Below are 15,999 nucleotides of genomic sequence, written 5' to 3'. Positions count from 1 at the left end.
GCTACAAAGCAGAGCCCCACTGAGGAAATTATGCAGTCATGACTAAATATGGGCATAAGACATAGTTCATACTACATATACTAAACAAAAGACAACACACATGCTTATGAAGTTCTACAGGTGCTTCACAAAGTCATCTGCGAGCATCGAGGTCCATGGCGATTCCAGTTTAACCTCATTTGTCAGCATCACCACCACAAAGGATCCCTGGTAGAGTCCCACCCCCACCTTAAGGTCCCCTGCCGCACCGACAGCACAACTCGCCACTCTTCTGATGTCCTCATTCATGTCCTTAACTATAGGTCAGACTATTGAGCACCCAAGAGATATTTGAAATATCTGTTTAATGAACATTTACAACAATTATTGGATTAAAAAATATATGTCTTATTTGTTCTGCACATTTTCACATCAGGCACACAGGAAACACTAGAAACAGACAATGTGCTTATCATCATGTAAATCCATGAAGTGGCAAACTTTGCTCCTACTGTATTATTTACTGCATCTCAGCTACTTACGGCCTTGTTGCATATCTAATCATCGTAAACGAAGCAATATAAATCAGCTCAGTGTTTTTACAATACTCAAACATAACTATAATGTAAAATAACTATTGTGCTCGGTTTTATTTGAGGTGTAAATGCTGTGGTTGTAAATTTGCTACTTCGGCAAATATTTGTTGATCTTATAACACTGGCCAAATCTATTTGTCAAAGAAACACTGGCTGCTCTTGTCCAGTTAAGAGCCGATATGTCGACGACGGCATGGTCTTCATGTGAATCTGTGGGGAAAATGGGGGAAAATTCAAATTGTCTTAGCAACCCGATGAGTATTTCGAATTGTGAGTGCGGGATCTCTTACCTCTCCTACTGCATTCGTAAGGATCTGAATGATTTTGTCGTGTGGTGTGGCGACAACGCTCTGTCCGTTGATTTCAATGATGCGGTGTCCAACTCTGATGCCTCCTCTTTCTGCGATACCGCCTCGCATTAGACTGCAGATCTGAGGGGAAAAAAATTATGTATTTTTTAAAGGTGAGTAGATAGAAATATGTAGATGGCAAGAAAGGTCGTAAGTGCTGCTCTTTTCATAACTTGGGTTATAATTTAGCATATTATAAATGATGACATATTTTGATGTCAATATGTGCAACAGATGGTAATATCATTATGGTTGACAATTTCTCAATGTCTAAAACAAATTTTTGCTGTGTTGCTTCTACGTCAAAGTTTGAGAGCAGGACCTCAACATGATTTTGTAACTACGTATGTATACTTGTCGCTCATGCTCCAAGTTATGTTGACGTTTGACAACAAAGGGACAATAGATAAGCATTAAAGGAAAATTCAGGTAGTTTAGATCAACAATGTATCCAAGAGGTCATGTAATGTATACTGTATCTTGACAATGTAATGTTAATCCTCTCTCATTTAATGGTGTTTTGAGAGGATTTTTTAATCAACAATTACGAATTTTCAGAGGCGCCACCATTTTGGCGAGTCACAAGACCAATCTGCGCGGATGTGATGTATGAGGTGCCACACCAAAGGCTCGATTACATGGTACACCATTATGGGCAGTGCTGATTTCTCGGATTTATCCTAATGTGATGACTAAATAGCACTATAGGCAGCGGGGCCGTGAGCTCGCTCCTCGAGCCCCGGCGCTCGCTCGTCATTCCGTCCAAAGAACCATCCGAATATTCATCATTATTTACAGCCAGAGCTTGCGCACTGCCCCCAGGACGTCGCTGGCTGGAGCTCGCCGCGGCCCCCCCGCTCATCGGAATACTTCCATATAGACTTGAAACTGTGGCTGTAAATCATGTTGAATATTCGCATGGTTCTTCGGAAGGGAATGACGCGGAGTGTGACGATTGAGCTCCAGTGAGCGACAGGGCCGTGAGCGAGGTCCAGCTGTAAATAATGTTGAATATTCGGATGGTTCTTCGGGTGGAATGACGAGTGAGCTCTGGCGCCGGGGCTCGGGGAGCTAGCACATTGCCCCGCCGCTTGGCTGGAGCTCGCTCGCGGCCCCCCTGCTCGCCAGAGCTCCGCATCATTCCCATCCGAAGAATCAACAATTTTTCCAGCCACAAGTTCAAATCTGTATGGAAGTATTCCTCCATCTTCCCAATCGACCGATACTGCTATTTCTTTATCAGATGAGGATAAATCCACGAAATCAGCGCTGGCCATAGTTGTGTCCCATGTAGTCGAGCCTTTGGTGCGGCACCTCACATCTGCGCACGTAGGTCATGTGACTCGCCAAAATGGTGGCATGCCTGAAAATTCGTAATTGACAACAAAATCTTCTCAAAACACTAATAAATGAGAGAGCATTAACATTAAATTGTCAAGATACAGTACATACAGTATTACATGACCTTTTGGATACAATGTGAACTCCCAGACTTTTAACCTCTTTTCACAGGGAGCAGACAAACAAGGTATTTCTTTGTTCTGATTTGCTTTATTTCATGTCAACATTATGCATCGTATTTGTACTGTTTTGTCACTTTATAAAAGTAGCTCTCACGGTTTGAGCAAGACGCATAAGGATAGAGATGCTGAGGCAATAAAAGAACCACTTGTGTCTGTGTTGCTATTCTGAGCGCTACAACAGTGCTGGGGCCTGTTGTTAAAAATGGCCTTGTTCGTGGTATTTGTCCATGTTGGCCAATTTACTGTATAGTACTAATTTTATTCATTTAGGGCTTCTATGTAGATTAACAACAAGATTATTCAATATCCAGTTATGGTTTTTGTAGATGTTCAGCATATGCTGATTCCAAAAATGCAGCAGACACAATAGAATAAAACGTGACTATGACTTACAATACCGTCCTCCACACTGAAGCCGAGCTGATACTTTGGATCTGGTCTCCTGATAATGGCCATAGTGACAGGAGGGCAGTGGACGATGCTGATCTTGACATACTTCTGGCTTTTCAAGTCCTAAAATAAACACACTTTGAATGGGTGAGTGCTCAGTGTCATGGTCAAATGTCATAATCCATAAAATATTTCATCTTAAGTGGATTCTTGACCTCATTTAATCACATTCTATTTTGTCTAAAAAGCACCTCAAAGGTATAGTATTTGCATTTTACTGTGCACCTTATGTACAATTTCAATCAGATTTTAAATCATGGCAGGATAATATTGTCTTTTTTTTTTGGGGGGGGGGGGTTAGTGTTCTTCTGTCATCTCCTACCTGGATTATATTTTGGCAGGTGGTAATGGGCAGACCCACCAAGCTGGTACCATTGACGGACATGATGCGATCGCCGATACTGAGCTCGCCGCAGCGCTCCGCAGGACCTCCATGAAGGAGATTGGCCACCATCACTGTGGGTACGATAGAACCCCAGCCCGATTCCACCACTGCCAAGCCCAAAATTTCCCCTGGAGCCTTGGTAATTGCAACCTGTGCAACAGAAAGATGGTCTTTTCATTATTACAGTGAATGAAAGACTTTGACTCAGTAGCGGTTTCTGATATGCGCCATGGGAAGCTGCCCAAAGCTGCATCCAACACTGTCCATCGATGATTGGCCAGCCATCCTGGCCACATTTTATTCTACCTTAGGTGGCACCGTGCGTTCAGGTTTCTACACACACAATTGCACCTTTTGAGATAAGGGACTCCGAAAGGTCAAACAAAAAGCAACAGTTCGGTCGAGTTGTCACAAATACTCTTAAGCCTCTATACCTCTCTGATGTTCTGGGAGTCAGAGAAGTGGGCCAGGTCTCCATTGTAGAGCTCCTGACTTTCAAGGTAGTCGCTGTACTCGCCAGGCCGTAGATCGCTTGCCTTGATGCCGCTGGCTTGAAGGAACTGCTGGTAGGCCACTCCGAATGCCTGCCCGATAGCCTGAGCTATGATCTGAGCCTGCATGGAGACACACGGGCTTTTTTCAGACTGCCATCCCCAAATCTGAATTTGCTCATCCGCATCGTGTCTATTAGGACTTCAAATTTGAATGACAAAAAAAAAAAAAAAAAATCACACGAATTCCAGACAGATCCCATGCCACGTTTTGAGGTGGTATACTTGGATGGGACTTAAATCAACATTGACACTGAACGAAAAGCACTACCAGTCTTTCTTCTGCTTATTGCTACATTGGTACTTTGATTTTCGAGTGCCCCTGAAGTATGAGTTTTTGTGCGTGTCAGGAGCCAGCACTTGGCTGGATTTTGTGTTGTGAGCAAAAAAAAAAAATTACTTAGAAAGGAGGTTCAGGAAACACCACCACTAGATGCCGGCAAGATGATCCATAACTCCCGCTGACAATCTTGTGATGAAACTAAGATACAGGAACAAATACTTTGTACCATATGTACCGTTTTCATGGATTTGCACTTAACTGTGTTTCTCTATATTTTTTTCAATTTTCTTCCACTACATTTACATAATGAAATGCATACTTTTACTCTGATACAGTTCCCTTAACTTAAAGTAATTGCTGTCATGACTGAACCGCGGATCAGAAAGTGCATGAAAAGTCTTGCCCGTACTGGTGTGTTCATGATAACGAGAGACATAATGTAAACAGGAATCCTTTACGGTACACTGGCCCTCTCTGCCTGTCTTTTTTAACCCGTTTATTTCCAATACCCGAGAATATTCAATATTACAAAGTGAGTTATTGTATTTGAAACGAGAGTTTGCCATTTCAAATTCTGCAGTATCTGATAAATCTCATCTAAGAAAACATCACCGTTCACTGGCCCAACTGGACTCTGCCGGGTCATTTTATATGCAAAAAAAGGACTGTGCCTGGTGAAGAACAAACAATTAGAGAGAGGCCGTGTCTTATAGTACGAGCTGTTCATCATGTGTCGCACAATCGCTGGCACCTATCGCAGGGCCACTCATCGTGGACACACCATCCGGGTCTTACATTGACCTGTTGTATGGCTTGCCCAGAAAAATAAACTTTTCCTATTGGAGTGTTACTACAACCAAAGGTGCACACAAGAGATACATATCTGTCCACTGTAAATATTAAAATAGCAAATGCTTTATTACTGTGCATTTAGATTCTCAACAACTCTTGGGAGGACTGAAACTGGGACAACTGGCAGACCCTTTTCCTCAACAGAAGAAAGAAACCAGGAAAGTGAGACAGAACTCCCTCACCCCACGCCCCACACAAAAAAAAAGTGATCAAGGAAAAGGGGGGGAAAAAAAATGAAAGCTTTCTGGCCCAGTATGAAACTTAATAACTGCTTGGTCCATCCGCAGCGGAAACACCTGACCAGCAGTCTTTTGTATCTCTCTTTCTTGCACAATTGTTTGAATTTAGATAAAAATGAGGGGTTCCGAGTGTGATGGGCCTTTTTAAAGTCATGCCACTGCATTTCGATCTGGCTGACTTCATTAATTCAAAAACTTTATTAATTCTTTTTTAAATCCATTCAGAAGTGGACCCCCACAAATTAATTTTCCCTGCTACTACTACTGGAAAAGTACAGAGAAGGTCAGAAGGAGCTACATTGTGTCTTTGTGGATCTAGAGAAGGCCTATGACAGAGTACCAAGAGAGGAACTGTGGTACTGCATGCGTAAGTCTGGTGTGGCAGAGAAGTATGTTAAAATAGTACAGGACATGTATGATGGCAGCAGAACAATGGTGAGGTGTGCCTTAGGTGTGACAGAGGAATTTAAGGTGGAGGTGGGACTGCATCAGGGATCAGCTCTGAGCCCCTTCCTGTTTGCAGTGGTAATGGATAGGCTGACAGATGAGGTTAGACTGGAATCCCCTTGGACCATGATGTTCGCAGATGATATTGTCATATGCAGTGAAAGCAGGGAGCATGCAGAGGAACAATTGGAAAGATAGCGAGGGTGGACGACTTCAAATACTTGGGGTCAACAATACAGAGCAATGGAGAGTGTGGTCAGGAAGTGAAGAAACGGGTCCAAGCAGGTTGGAACAGCTGGCGAAAGGTGTCTGGTGTGTTATGTGACAGAAGAGTGTCTGCTAGGATGAAGGGCAAAGTTTACAAAACAGTGGTGAGGCCGGCCATGATGTACGGACTAGAGACGGTGGCACTGAAGAAACAACAGGAAGCTGAACTGGAGGTGGCAGAAATGAAGATGCTGAGGTTCTCGCTCGGAGTGACCAGGTTGGATAGGATTAGAAATGAGCTCATTAGAGGGACAGCCAAAGCTGGATGTTTTGGAGACAAGATTCGAGAGAGCAGACTTCGATGGTTTGGACATGTTCAGAGGCGAGAGAGTGAGTATATTGGTAGAAGGATGCTGAGGATGGAGCTCCCAGGCAAAAGAGCGAGAGGAAGACCAAAGAGAAGGTTTATGGATGTGGTGAGGGAAGACATGAGGGCAGTTGGTGTTAGAGAGGAAGATGCAGGAGATAGGCTAAGATGGCAAAAGATGACACGCTGTGGCGACCCCTAACGGGACAAGCCGAAAGGAAAAGAAGAAGAAGACTCATAGATGTTGGCTTTTGCTACATGGGGAATGCGCAGCTATTTGCTTCTTCTGTGCATCTGGAAATCAATACTTTTAGTTTTATTTCTGATACCAAACTACAAATACAGTACCTCAAATGACGGACGTATCAAAAATATCAACATTTACACTTGATAACCGAGGTTCTGGTTCTGGTGTCTGGATACAAATAGATTAAGTGGGAAACACGGTGCCTGTATGTTGGTTGGTGCCTGGGGGGCACAAAACCCATGAATTACCTTGTACCAAGCAATGTAATTTGATATATGAAGGGTAATGTGAATACAGTTGAAGGTCTAAATATTTCCATGTTGAGAACAAACTTACATCCACAGAAGAGAAGACATGGCAGATCATTAAGCACTTCTGAGGTTTGGAGGAAGAGGAGGGGGAGGATGAAGACGAGGCACTTTCATGGGCTTTACGCTTCCTGCGTGCCATCAGCACCACGATATCACCTATATCTGCGATGTAAGAAATCATCTGCAAAGAGTGATCCATCATGGCCTCCTGCGTGGAGACAGGAAACATGAAAAGTACATTTTGGTGAAAACCGGATGGAAAAGTCTGGTTTCCCTTGAAACTGACTGAAACTTCATCATTTACCACACAGTAAGTAATAAGTTACGTTTCTCTTGCATCCTCGTCATCCGACGGAATGTCCTCCCATGTCTAAATTTGGTTAATTTAATATTTATTTCACAAATAAATACTGCTGGTCAGTCCCCACATCTGTTATTTAAAAAAAAAATGTCTTTACAGTTTTGAAAATAGCTTGAGCAAATCTCTTAACTCTACTGAACACTTCCACAATTCTAACACTTTGTCCTCAGTCCTCATTATGTTATGTTATATTAAAAGTTCCAACAAGTCGGAAACTCATGTCTAATTAATTAATAATTCATAAACTAATGAGCCTATTAGACAGCCTAATAATCTTTTTTCTTGCATCACTGTGAATCCAGTTTCATATCGTGACAGCTTCTCAATCTATCTGTTTAGCTACAAAACATTAAAGGTAATTAATAATGTAATTTGTACTAGTCCCAGTCTTAAAATAGGTAACTGTTTTGTTGGCATACTAGCCCCCCCTACAGAAAAGATGGTGAAACTTCATCCCCCCCAAAAAATCTCACCTGTGTGTCAGCAGAGAGAACTTTGATCCTCTGAGTGGAGACGAACAGATCCACCTCGGTCATGGGTTGGGTTTCCCCTTCCGGAGCCTGACACAAATTACAAAAGGATGAATCAGATGACCTTTTGAAGTAATATGCAAAACCGTGAGATTTACAGCATGAGCACGGAATGTAGTTTACCTTAATACGATCCACCGCCTCCTGAGCCTGAGCCATACGGGCATTAGTAGAAGGGTTCTTCTCAGATTTGAGCTGTGTGGAGCCCAGGTACTTGGCACCAAATATGACTCCATCTAATAGGTCTTCAGGGTCACACGGACCGGGTACTGGAAGGTAACGCCCAAAAACAACATATAGCCTCCTTTAAACAAATGTTCGGACAAGTACTGTAAACCCATGTTTGATACAGTCGATAAAGTAGTTCAATATCCAACGAAAACTTCATATGGAATTCACAAGGCAACATATACAATACTGCAATTGTCACATGATGTGAGAAAGTAGTGATTCGGTTATCAGATTCCCACATTTTTTTCATGATGTAACTACCACTGGAGACAACATACATATATTAAGAGACATCAAATACACAATATACAACCTCTTAGAATGAACTTTTTCCTTATTTACTGGAAGGTAAGGTGAAGAATATACATTGGATGGCAGAAATAAAAAAAAGACGTACCATCTTTGTATGAAGGATGATCGTCAGCATTCTGTAACAACAACAAATCAGACTACAATCAACATTTGAGATTTGTAATGATGAGCAAGGGATTTATGATTAGGTACTGTAAATTGTCCTTATGCCGAGTTAAAGACAATTCTAATCCGTATCATTACTCAAAGTTAGTAACAAAAAAGTACAAGAAGTCGCATAAATTTGTTAGCTTCCATTTGACTAACAAGAACAACATCCATCCATTTTCTTTGCCGCTTATCCTCACAAGGGTCGCAGGAGTGCTGGAACCTATTCCAGCTGTCAACGGGCATGACGCGGAGTACACCCTGAACTGGTTGCCAACCAATCGCTGGACACATCGAGGCAAACAGCCGCACTCACAATCGCACCTACGGGCAATTTAGAGTGTGCAATTAATGTTGCATGTTTTTGGGACGTGGGAGGAAACCGGAGAAAACCCACGCAGGCACGGGGAGAACATGCAAACTCCACACAGGCGGGGCCAGGATTTAACCCGGGTCCTCAGAACTGTGAGGCCAATGCTTTACCAGCTGACCCACCATGCCGCACAAAAACAACAAATTCTAAAAATTCACCAATCGATACATCACAATTTGTCATTGGAAAAAAAATAAAATACATGCAACCACCGATGGACAACACACATTCCACTACTATTCCCTCCACATGTAAAATACAACTAACACCGGATGAATAATATGGCTTTTGCAGAAAAATCTTACAAACTCATTTTCATCATTTGATTTTTTTAAAATTATTATTATTATTATTTCTCATGCAAAATAAACTCATTATGTCAGCTGTACTTTAACCAACCTGCTCGCTCTCTGCAGAAGCTTCCTCCCCTGGATCCTCTTCCTCCAGTTTCACTCGTACCGGCTGAGGACATCCACTGTCTGGCAGCAATTTGACAGAGTTGTCCCTGTATTGCTCCTGTAGACTATTTCCATACAGCCCCCAAAAACTCTGGGCATCTTCCTGGTTGTAGGAAACAGACACCACAGCATCCATTTCCCCTGTGAGGGGGTGGCAACCGGGTTGGGGGGTAGCGCTGATGTCTGTGCACTGCAGAAGTCCCAACACATCTCTCTGGTGGCTTTCAGAAAACAACAACCCGGTGGTTTCAGTGCTGTCTTCCAGTGATGTTGATAATGAAGCACATGCCTTAGGATCATAGAGCCCCGAGTGTGGATGCTCATCTGAGCAGGGTGCTGTTCTGGGGTGCGGATGAGCCTCTTTCCCTTTCAATTGAAGGCGGCAGAGCAACGTTTGGATCCGGGTGTGGTCTTCATCGCCCTGATCTTGGTTCGCTTCCTCATCCTCCACATCGACGTCTGCGTCATTAGCATATATTGTTGGCTCCCGCCGGTCGTCTTCCTCGACTGCACTCTCCTTTTTCAACTCTGTGTTTTTTGCTTCGAGCTCCTGCCGGTTCACGTCAGGTGAAGCCACGGTGCCGTTCACGTCTGGGTCACCTGACCCAGGGGTAGAGAGGAAGTTGGCGTCATCCAGTTCTTCTGTTGAAGCTGCTTCAGTGGAGGAGTCGGAATTCCAGTCCAACGGAGGAGGCTCGATCATCCTGTACGGATCCAACTCCAACACCCCAGAATTGAGCGCCATGACATCAGACTCTCCATCAAAAGAGGTCAAGGTGTGCATGTCTGAGGGTGCAGGAGGTGGCACATTGAGAGAGCCATGGTCAGCGTCCATTTTAAACAGAGCCTGTTGGAAGTATAAATATAGTATAAGTATAGTAGAAATATGCCACGCTGTCATTCACAAAGTCAGACATTAGTGAAGTATGATTACCCCAGATCATGGAGCAGCAGTACAGATTATGTTTATGTTTTCGGAGAGTTGGTGGGATCTTTGGCATGTTTTATTGCTCGATAGTTCATCTGGAGCCTTTTGTAAAACACGTCGAGATAAGCAGCGCAAAGTACGCTGACAACATGCACGAGGACGACTCGCACAGTAATCGACTTTCTGTGTAGAAATTAAAGGACGTAAAGGTAACGTTTCTTTAAATGCTTAATAAAATCGCCGTCACACTGAAACTTTCGAACAGTTTAATTCCAGAATTCTATTATTGAATTGGAACGTGGTCAAAACAAGGGAGAGGACTCCTGGGGAAAAAAAGAAATATTAACAGTTCGCCAATTAAGTAAAGACAAGAACTTAACCGTGAGCTAACAAACTTTAGCATTGACGACGGCGAGAGACACAGCTGGGAACTTTAAAAAGTGGAACCACAGCGATCACCACAGCCAAATATCTGATCAGAATTCATAAAGAGTAAAAGCAATGAACTACTGACCTGATAATTGGACTTTCTGACTTTCTTTGTCCTCACACGGCGATAACTGTTGGTTCCACGACATATAAACTCGCGTTTGTCGGGGTCTTACCCAGAAGGAGATAGTATTCGTCATACTAACAAGAGCTAAACCGTGAAATGTGGAATTTTCTCACAATCGACGGGACGCGATTCAGCTGTGAATGCAAATATTTTCCCTAATGTCCCGATGCCGAAAATACAGTATACTGCACTACACTTTAGTACTGTATTTACTCGCTGACGCTGTCTGTAATACGAGTGCATTCATGTGTTCTAGTTTTTTTTAAACTCGCATCCACGAGGAAGCTTCTCAACCCCAAAAAGTTAGATTTACATTTTTAAATCAACAATTTTGTTTATCTATATTAACTAATATATTTATATCAAGCAATAACAGCGTTGATATATACGATTTTTGTAGTCGTAGTTAAAACAGGGTGGTACTTGTTTATCATACATCCTGTATTACTTGAATGCATCACTGTTGATGTCACCAGCATGACTCAGACATGCTCAATCGAACAAGAGCATATCGATCCAAAATGTTTTGCTTCTGCACCAATCCCAATAAGCAAGGACATGGTGAAAATTGGATTATTTGTATCATTTCATTTGAAAATGTAAAATTTATACAATATACTTGATTGATTTACTAAACAGATTAATGAACATTAGAACCAGACGAAATGTTTACATGCAGTTGGTGATGGTTTCCTTCTGTTATGGAAAATAAACTTCATCAACTCTGTTGAACTCCATGTTGTGCCATCCTTTAGTTACAACCAGTGAACGACACAGTGTACATTTTTGAATGTATTTTACTGAACTACGTCCCTCAAAAGAAAATTCCACTCCAATCTTCTGCTTTGCACACCCACATAAAACGTACAGGTCACTCACATGCAGGGATGCAAGGAGATATTCACACCTGGGACGATGCCTTGCACAAGGGTACTTCAGCAGTAGCCGGCACGATATAACCCATACCCTTAGACTCCAAAACCTACGCCTAGCACAAACAGTATCATGAAATCAAAAGCAAATTAGAATAACGTGGCGCCCATGTTGGGAAGGTCGATGTTCACTTAAACTTTAAGTTTAAGTCTTGAAGGCAATGCAAAGACATTGAAATGAAGTCATAACTTGTTCATTTCTTTACCAAGTTCCACAAGTTTACTTCTTTCTGTCGATGCCGAATCGTGTGCTATCACCAAAGAACATTTTTAGTGGTGTTGTAGTGCATTTGCCTGATACATTTGAGCACATAAGTGAAGAGTGAAGGTCTAGATAGTTGGGTGAATTGCAAAAGATCTGTTCTTGATAGGAGCCTTGGAAACATCCTTATGGAATGTAAAACTGACATCTTTATGGTCTCGATCAGGGGTGTCAGAAATGTTTGTCATGGGCCACGTTGGAGTTCCGATCTTTCTCAGAGGGCCTTTTTGACTAAAGCCATAGAAAAGGTTGATGACCTCATATCATTCAATTTACACAACAAATAGTGTTGATGCATGACCAATTCTGAAATCAGAAGTCCAGGATTCAGTTCCTGTAAAAACCATTACAGGGCATTTGATAACAAAACAAAATAAAGAAAAAATGCCTGCAACAGTTTAGCACTATTTATTACATATGAATTAAAAAAAAACTTTGGTACAGATTTAAGTAAGGATTGCAGATGTTGATGCACATGATTTCCTTCTGTGGGCCGCATATAATGATATGGAGGCCCAGATCTGGCCCCCGGGCCTTGAGTTTGACACCATTGGCTAGAGTTAGATGGATCCCAAAATGTACAAGGTCCGACCTTGTTCTCAAGCATGTATTCTTTACACAAAAAGGTACAATGACAGATGTTTTTGACCTTTGATTCTACGTTTCGCACAACACTGTGGTCAGTTGGTGAGAAAAAAAATGTTCTTTGCTAAATACCCCCCCCCCCCCCCCCTGCCCATATATACAAACATCTTATAGACCTGATGTCATGTACAGGCTACGTGAGTACCCCATTCTTTGTAAATACTTTGTGACCTCTGGGTATAAACCCCTAACATCTCACCTCGTACTTGCGGTTGTGCGCCCAAGCCAAATGATGACCGCATTCTTTGTAGATTGTGACAGAAGATGAGCTGGGGAAAATGTGAAGGCATCAATCCTTTGTCGTTGGCCTTGGCAATTGTAGGGATTTGCGAGTTTGGACCCTACGCGAGTCGAGGAAGATATGACCAATGATTAGAAAAAGTTAACAACAAATTGATTTATTAAAAAAGAATATGCAATACAGACGTCCGGGTCTTATCTAGGTATCTGCCGCACACGAGATGTGTGTCTTCTGGCAGGATAGCCAAAGAAGACAAAAGCTGCCCGGTAGCACAAGTTTTTTATAGGTATGGGTCCATGGTAAAAGTGGCTGCCCCCTCCCCCTGCAGTCCGGTCCTGGGCCGGGATGGTAACTTTACGCTCCTTATCGGGTGTCGTTCGTCTCCACGGCAACGCCTGGGAGAGGAGGATGGCGCCAGCCGGTTTTCTGCGTACAAAGATGAAGGACAACCACCAGCTCCACAACACATCCTTGTCTGATTAGCAAATGGGCAAGACTTTATCCGTTGATTAAATGTATAAGGTCATATTGAAGCAAATAATCAAAGTGCAATAAAAGTAAAATAGTCTTCACAAATCTTACAGAACGCGGTCGTACACAACCGTGATGTCACATTCGAAGGCAGTGTGCTGGTTGGTGACATTATGGGGTTTTTTGACTAGAGGAGCATATTATACTTATTTGTGGGGGCTTTGAGACCCTCCCAGTGCTTGGGTGAACATGAATTGCTCTTTTAACAGTCCAGTATCTCAATAGGGGTGTTTGTGACATAAGCAAGACAGTGTGATGTAATGAATCATTTGTGTAATTACTCAATCGACCATTGCACTTGTTGTGCATGTCTAACTAAACACAGGAGCTACATGGATTACATTTATCCATCCATCCATCCATCCATTTTCTTCGTCGCTTATCCTCTCGAGGGTCGCGGGGTGTGCTGTAGCCTATCCCAGCTGTGAACGGCCAGGAGGCGGGCTACACCCTGAACTGGTTGCCAGCCAATCGCAGGGCACATGGAGACAAACAGCTGCACTCACAATTACACCTAGGGGCAATTTAGAGTGTCCAATTAATGTTGCATGTTTTTGGAATGTGGGAGGAAACCGGAGTGGCCAGAGGAAACCCAGGCAGGCCCGGGGAGAACATGCAAACTCCACACAGGCGAGTCCGGGATTGAGCCCGGACCTCAGAACTGCGAGGCCCACGCTTTACCAGCTGAGCACATTTAACATATGTAAAATCAAGTTGAAACAGAAAAAGGAAACTCCTACGATTTAAAACACATGAGAGTAAAAATGTTTCTCTGATTTACTCATGAAATCCATACAATAAACATTTCATGGTAATGCAGCAAAAAAAAAATGTTGGCTTGTCATAATAATTTCCAGTTATCACTACTGTTCACTGTTCAATTCAATTCAATAAAAGAAAAAAAAACAATTAGAAGGGAGCAGGAAATTTTGTCCTTCAATAGATAGTTTTCAACTGACGTCACAGACAATCCGGTTTAGGAAGCGTTCGCCATTTTGGATGGGTGAATTCGGGCAAAGAAATCGTAACAAAGCAAAAATCATTTCAGAAAGGCATATGAATTGGGGTGCACTGCTATGTTATTGGTTGGTCAAACGAAAGTGGGCGTTGTAAAGCGTCTTTCTTTTGACTGCCAGCTGTGATCAAGAACCAGCGCGAGAAAAATGAGCAGTCATCAACCAAACGGCGACAACTGAGGCTGTCTCGTATCAGCAGAGCCGATCGGTAATGGATACCTTTTCACACCTACTTAGCATTAACAAAATTCTGTTCAGGAGAAGTATTCTTTAGGGCCAAGGGCCTACATAATACTCATGTGTGAATGCAATGCATGTCTCTCAAAATCTGTATTTTCTCTCAGCCCACGTGAGCAACTAAAACTACCTATACCAATGTACATATTCAATAAGAATAGATAGGAAAAAAAACAGTAAAAAGTCCTACTGGTCCTATGCCTAAAAATGTAAACACAAAAAAGAAATTTCACTACACTTGTTATTGTCACTTCAACTATTCCCAACCAGATCGTTGGAGTGTCACTTTTTCAGTTGATTGGGTTAATTCAAAGCTTTATTTACTGCTGCTGTCCGGTACATTTGTGTTTGTCAGCTTCTTGCTGCCGAGCGAATCTTTTGTTACACGCCCCAAAGCTGAATGATTTGCCACCACGGTGTCTTCTCAGATGTGCCATCAAATATTCCTTTTGAACAAATTTTGAATAAAAAACCATGCAGGTAAAGGGTCTATCTCCAGTATGTGTTCTCATGTGTCTCTGTAAATTACCCATTCGAGAGAAACCTTCCGCACAAACTGAGCAAGAAAATGGTTTGTTACCAGTGTGTGTTGCCATATGTATCTCTACACGAGTCTGACATGCAAATCTTTTTCTGCACAACGAACACGAAAAAGTTTTTTCTCCTGTGTGTGTTCTCACGTGAATGTTTAAGTTGCTCATGGTTGGAAATTGTTTCCCACAAACTGAGCACTGAAAAAGGTTTTTCTCCCGTGTGGACTGCCATATGGGTGGTCAAATGCTGATTCCGAATGAAGCCTCGACCACAAAGTGAACAGGAAAATTCTCTTTTCACAGCGTGTATTCTCCCATGCAGTCTGATCGCTTGGCAATTTGAGGAGGTTTACCACAAAATAAGCAGGAAAACATTTTTTTCCCCTTTTGATGTTTTGTGTGTTTTCACATGAGTCGCCAGTTGTTTTCTCAGCTGAGTCCTTAAAGTGAATCTTTGAAAGCAAACGCGACAAACATTTTTGCACTGTTTGTTGTAACGGTCACCTTTAGTGTCTCTTTCACTCTTCCAAGGATTGTTGTCATCATCGCTTTCACAAGACTCGGGGTCGACGTCTTCATAAGCTTGCGGAAGCGGAGCCGAGTGGTTGTCAAACTCGAATCTGGTCGAGTGGTTTCCATCGGTTTCTGTTTTTGACATGCTGGAGTCCTTTGATTGTGACTGTGATTGCGGAGGTCCACGTTCACGCTTCCCACCAGTTGAGGCGGACTTTGCGCCATCAGCCCTCAGAATTTGCAGCTGCTCTTCCATTTGAGAGATGGAAAGATGGTACTTTTCTTTTATGTAAATGTGTTGGGGGTCTGGCAGCTCCTGTTTCACACTTAAGGGCCACGCAAGCTGCTCAGGAAAAACATCCTTCTTGTGAACCAGCAGCTGGTGGACATCTGCAGGATGCAAAAA

At 42.6% G+C, this 15,999-nt stretch overlaps 1 protein-coding gene across 2 annotated transcripts; it reads right to left on the bottom strand.

Moving 5' to 3' along the window:
* Positions 1–327: 327 nt before the first annotated feature.
* Positions 328–11,100, bottom strand: si:ch73-40i7.5 (amyloid-beta A4 precursor protein-binding family A member 3). Of its 2 annotated transcripts, none has more exons than XM_061826051.1 (11): positions 10,642–11,100; positions 9,141–10,046; positions 8,307–8,337; positions 7,802–7,947; positions 7,622–7,708; positions 6,813–6,995; positions 3,718–3,897; positions 3,221–3,433; positions 2,842–2,961; positions 866–1,006; positions 328–785 (listed from the first exon to the last, which is right to left on the bottom strand). In XM_061826051.1, exons 2-11 carry the CDS (start codon positions 10,032–10,034, stop codon positions 714–716), a joined length of 2,067 nt encoding a protein of 688 aa, XP_061682035.1. In that variant the 5' UTR covers positions 10,035–10,046; positions 10,642–11,100; the 3' UTR covers positions 328–713. The 2 variants fall into 2 exon arrangements, with proteins under 2 accessions (XP_061682035.1, XP_061682036.1); XM_061826052.1 differs by lacking the exon at positions 10,642–11,100 and adding an exon at positions 10,134–10,518.
* Positions 11,101–15,999: the final 4,899 nt, after the last annotated feature.

The sequence above is a fragment of the Syngnathoides biaculeatus genome, chromosome 7 (assembly GCF_019802595.1).
Source record: "Syngnathoides biaculeatus isolate LvHL_M chromosome 7, ASM1980259v1, whole genome shotgun sequence".
Classification (NCBI taxonomy): domain Eukaryota; kingdom Metazoa; phylum Chordata; class Actinopteri; order Syngnathiformes; family Syngnathidae; genus Syngnathoides; species Syngnathoides biaculeatus.
This window is presented reverse-complemented; position numbering and strand designations above follow the sequence as displayed.